General features: G+C 39.3%; 1 protein-coding gene across 1 annotated transcript; it reads right to left on the reverse strand.

Annotated features, from left to right (window-relative positions):
* Positions 1-1347: 1347 nt before the first annotated feature.
* si:ch211-222n4.2 (uncharacterized protein LOC101885505 homolog) lies at positions 1348-4310 on the reverse strand. The gene is made up of 7 exons (XM_053339460.1): positions 4019-4310; positions 3291-3338; positions 2807-2924; positions 2159-2354; positions 1942-2042; positions 1760-1819; positions 1348-1564 (listed from the first exon to the last, which is right to left on the reverse strand). The coding sequence occupies exons 1-7, from the start codon at positions 4308-4310 to the stop codon at positions 1438-1440; spliced, it is 942 nt and encodes a 313-aa protein (XP_053195435.1). The 3' UTR covers positions 1348-1437.
* Between the last annotated feature and the right edge of the window lie 1216 nt (positions 4311-5526).

Consider the following 5526-nt stretch of genomic DNA (forward strand, 5'->3'; position numbering starts at 1 on the left):
TGTGACAAATTCAGACTCTATTCTGAATTCTTTTTCTGTTCTCTGTGTGCAAGTCCTCCTCTGCTCCACTTAACATGCATAACATTGTAGGAGATTTTCACACACACAGCTGGTGGAAAGTTCATACAGATACAGTGGGACAATGTTGCAAGTCAGTGTAGCAAAGGCTCTGGACCACAGAGCTACCACTTCCCTGTGTTGTCTTTGTTTACTTCAGTTTTTCATTAAACATTCACAAGAAGTGCAGTTGATCCAAGAAAGAAAAATGATGGCAGTTGGGTTCATACTTATATTTAATATGGGAGTTTTGTGGTTCACAGATAAGTTACTGTGCAAGTATGCATATGGTATATGTGCGTTACGCACATTATTACACAGAATCTGACTTCTTCAAAGAGAGTGAATACAGAAAATGGAGTTCATGAATGAGGAAATGCTGACACACAAGCCATACTGTACAAAGAGCAGAATCAGACTATAGTAAACAGAGGTTTCTTCAAATATATTTGTCCAAATAAACAACACAAAGAACACATTTGATTTCTTAATGAAGGACACTCTGCTGTAATCATCACAGTTGTATATTGCTTGGTCTGGGATGTCTGTAATATTGAAACAACCAGTGAGAGATATTTTCCTTTCTTCCTCCCGAATAAGTAACACAATATTTAAAATTAATGATGATAAAACTCTAGGTCTGGAACACACTGTTATTGAAGTGCTGTAATGATAGCATAGTTTATTGGTTGGTGAACCTTATTAAAGGTTAAAAGCTCTCACTATAATAATATATTGCAGACCTTATCCCTCCGTTGAGGTATAAGCTGTTAGCCCATATAAACCTCAACATTTTATCAGATGCTTGTTTTTGCCACAGCATCAGATTCACCACACAGCAAACTATGCACATGTTTTGTTTGCCAACTTATATTGTGTAAGAAAATGAGAAGAAAAAAAAACAACTCAAGGACGGTACAATTGTGTGTTTAGGCAATTTATTTAATTTTTTTGTGTTGTGTGTGCCCTGCCCTGAGTTATAGGTGTGTGGCTGATGACACTCAGCCAGTTAAAGCATGAAACTGTTCCATACAATATTACAATGTATTGTAAAGTGCCTGAGAGATAATAAACTTGGAGATGCAGTGGTCTCCGACTGTGCAACAAAAATAAATTGTTTTTTATCATTCCTGGGCTAGATTTGAGACACTCTGTCCTGTCCTTGTCTCTTTGTGTAGGAAATTGAACACTTTGAAGTCTACGCACCATCATCTTTGTTTTATATCTTTTAAGAAATATGATTTGTTCATTTGAGAACCTTTCACTATTCAAGATCTTCCCAAGACTTCAAATGGATATCTGTAACTGAGTGAAAACAGTAAGAAGACCCAGTCCTGAAGTGGATGTACAGTAGCTGACACTGTGGTAGTTTTGATCCTGTCACCGCACCGTCCTTTTGAAACGGTCTCTCTGCACAGCCCGAGTCCTCCTCTGTCTCTCTGCAATGTTGGGACCTAAGCTCTGTTTCAGTGCTGGGAAGATCACCCCAGACTGGGAGGGTCCAGGCCTGGGGAAAGAAACAAAAGATTTAAGCAGAAGGGTCTGAGATGGGTGGCATCATGAAACATTTCTATCACAGTTTAAAGTGGTATTTGTGCAACTTATTACACTGAAACCAACCAAGCTAAATTATTCAGGGTTAAAATATACATGCTGGTAAGTGGATAAAATAATAAAATTACAAAGCAACAGATTTACATACAGTTTTTCTGGGAGTGTCTGCAGACCAAGTTTTGGAAATTTCTTTTCTTCTGAAGATTTGCTGAAAAGTAGAAAGTAGAAAGAAATTCAACACAACTGTGCTTGTGTTTTAAAGGGATACTATATATATATATATATATATATAGGTGATGACAGAAATGATCATGTTCTCTGTGACTTTACCGGGTTCCATCAACAAGGTAGGTCTTGGTCAGAATATAGTTTTCTGGGGTGATTTTCTTGCTCAGCACAATATCTCTCAGCAATGCCTTCACACGTATAATCTAGATCACACACAGTTATAAAATATTAATTTCCACAGACATGCTGTATTCTTAAGTGCCACAACACTGGAAAAGAAATATATTTTTACTAGTATTCTATGATGACAGGTACTTACTTCCTGAGACTGCAAACTGTTAGCATTGTAGAGCTGTCGGATGATGACCTCACACTCCTGCAGTGTGGGAGCACGCGGTGGATGGAACGTACTGCTGTGAATTCGTAGAGGCTGTAATGAGGTGATGAGGCCCCCCTTTGGTTCTGAGCCATGGTCCTGCTTGGAAGATCCAAGAATTTCGCTGCACTCTCCAATGCTTCTCCCCAGTGGCCAGTGAGATAATATCAATTAAAATGAACATACAAACTGTTAGAGGCAGTTTCAGTTGTAAACGATTGGTTGCTGCACCTACAAGTTTGAGACAGACTGAGACTCAGATGTAATCAAAGGCTTTGTTTGTGAGACAAGACCAGATGACTAAAGAGACACTTCTTCATTGTGTCTAAACATGTGACTTAAACAACAGGATGCAATTCTTCAATTTTAAACAAATATAACTTTAAAAGTAATCCTGGCCCCATTACAGCTCAGTGGCACAAACGTCTGAGCTCACTGAATGGTCCTATTACAGTAGCATTAACTACAAAAGCCTCTACCTTTTTTGTCATTTGAACATCTTCTGAGAAAAAGCACCATAATCATTCAAAAAATATGAGCACACTATATCAGTATTGTAGTAGGAAGCAGTTTTTCTGGGTGGACATTCACCTTAGTGTCTGGTCCTGTAAGGGTCGTGTGTCCTGCAGCTGTTCCTCCAGGTAGATTCCTGTACGCTCTTCACTTCCCTGAGTGGGTGGTCTTATGCTTGGTCGACTGTGTATCGGCCCTAGAAGAAAGAGCACCCAAAACAAAGATATTAATAATTTGTTTACTGCTGTGCTTGAAGTGTTATCTGGTAGGCTGCCTTCCACCTTAGAATTAACCTAGGATGAGCCACTTATAAGTAAAACACAGACTTTCTATTCTCGGGATGCCTCTAAATAAAGCTTATATGACAATGGGCACTGTGAGGTAACAGTAATTTGATAACTGTCAAAACTTTGAAATACTGTTTCTAACAAAGCAGCATCCTTTTAATTACTGGATGTTGCTAGCAATGCTTTAAGGTATTATTAGATTTAGAAAATATAAGAAAGATCAAATCATGCATAGCAGGGTGTACAAACAGCACTAAATCAGGACTACATCTTACCTTTTCTACTTGACCTGGGAGCCTCCATTATCAGCTTATACTGCAAGTCTGCAATATCCATATTAAGAGAATTTTAGTGTATGATACACATTAGAGAGGCATGCAAGATGCACAATCTTGCAACACAGTCCCAGCAAACAGCCCATGTATCCATGGCCTGACTGCTGTGACAGTGTGAGGACAGATGACAAGAGAGTCTCTTTGGAGGGTGATGATGTGTGGTTATATGGAACAGCATGTGGCCTGTTCAGTAAAGTGACACCAGATCTCTGTCCACCTCCTACTGACAAAAACCACTCACCTTTCATTTTCCCTGCTCAAAAACGCTGGAGTTGCTATGCGACCACCTTACCTAGATTGTATGTCTCTATTTTCAGCACCTTATCAGGAGTCAGTCAGGTGCTTGTCAATAACTTAAATTCATTACATAACGGGTTACTGAGTTCACACCTTACATATGGAAAATGATACAATCAAGGGTGTCATGAAACAGAATATTGATTACTAAGCAAAAACTTGCCACAGAAGCCCTCTATACTTTTATTTCCTCTTTTTGTATTTTCTCCCCTCTGTAATAATGTGCATTGTAATTAATAAGAATAAATTATTCTCATGGCATAATTTAGTAGCAAACCAGCATAAAATATTTTACTGGCCACAAGTTCAATCATTAACAATTATATATATATCATTTATGTTATTTGCCTATCCAACGCTGCTTTTTTCACCTTTATTCTCCCGCCTGAGATACTCTATTTCTGCATGGAGCTTTTCAAGAGTGTCCTTGTGTTGCTGCTGCAGGAACTGGATATTCCTCTGCAACGATGCGACGCGGGGGTCCGCTTCTCCGTGACAGGACACCTCCGGCTCTCTCACCACTCTTCTGTCCGCCACAGGGACAGCAGGCAGCGGCTGCAGCTGGTTCTCCGATAAACGTCGTGGAGAACAAGGCTTCCCGAGACGCCCAACTCGGCTCCATTGTGGCAGATGGCGCACAGGTGGAAGATGATTACTTGACATTGCTTTGTCTGACTAACGAGCCATTCGAGCTAGCAAGGCAGCAACGACCTGTTTCCACACGAACTAAGTTAGCAACCAAACTAGCACCGTTGGCTAACTGTGTTTCCTCTCACCATTGTATTCCAGTGTGCACAGGTTGTTAACCATCACTGTTATTCGACAAAAACTACTTGTTAGTTAAAGTCTGTCGCTTATAAACAGCTTAGGAGCCTTAAATTACTTTTACACTCACTTGACATGCGCCCCATTTGTACACAACGTTGCCGTGACAACAGCCTTTCCTCTCAGAGACCGACTACGTCTAAGCCCCGCCTACTGGGTAGGAGGGACAACCAATCACAGGCGGTTGTGCGTTTAAATATAATCGTTTGATTGGTAGAGCTTCTTGGGGGCGGTGCTCAGCTTCAAAGTTAATTGATGTATTGGAGGAACATAGGAAGAGATATTCCCCAGCAGCGATAGGTGCTGGAGGCCACACAAAATCCTCACCTATTTTCATTGTTGAAGGTCCTATAATATGTCATGGTATTTCTTATATGCATGTACTTTCTCTTTTATTTTAATTTTGTTTTTAAATTGATTTTAAATGTATTATTACATTTGTGCATGGTTATATTGTATTTTAATAACTGTACAGCACTTTAGTAAACTGAGGTTATTTTTAAATGTGCTTTACAAATACATTTTGACTTGACTTGACTGTTTTGCAATAATCAAAGAGCACAAAATTTAACAGGGCACTGAATTCTTTAAATGTAAGGAAACATTTAGAAAAAACTATTAAACTAAATTGAGTTTGTAAGATGAGTGACATTAAGTACTGGTGAATAATTAATTGTCAAAACCATGCCGAAGCACAAGTATGTCCCTTTAAGTAGGGTTAATTTAAAGTCCCTGATATTCAGTTTAATTGGACTTAGCAGCAAACCCTAACAAGTTAGTGGCAGGATAGTAGCTCTACCTGCCTTGCCAGCCTTTCCCATACTCCATGGACTAAGATATATTGTTACTAAATTGTTATCTGGATTCATCAAAGGCCAATAATGGTAAAGTTCACCTGGTTTACTGGATCATAAAATCTGTCAGTTTTAAAAGCAGCACACATACTAAAAGCACAGTCATGTAAAGCTCCAGTTCGAGGAAAACATGACAATCGCCACACCTGAGGTGACACAGCAGAAGATGCACCCCACAAACACACACATTGAAAGTCCAA

This window comes from Scomber japonicus, chromosome 19, assembly GCF_027409825.1.
Source record: "Scomber japonicus isolate fScoJap1 chromosome 19, fScoJap1.pri, whole genome shotgun sequence".
NCBI classification, from domain to species: domain Eukaryota; kingdom Metazoa; phylum Chordata; class Actinopteri; order Scombriformes; family Scombridae; genus Scomber; species Scomber japonicus.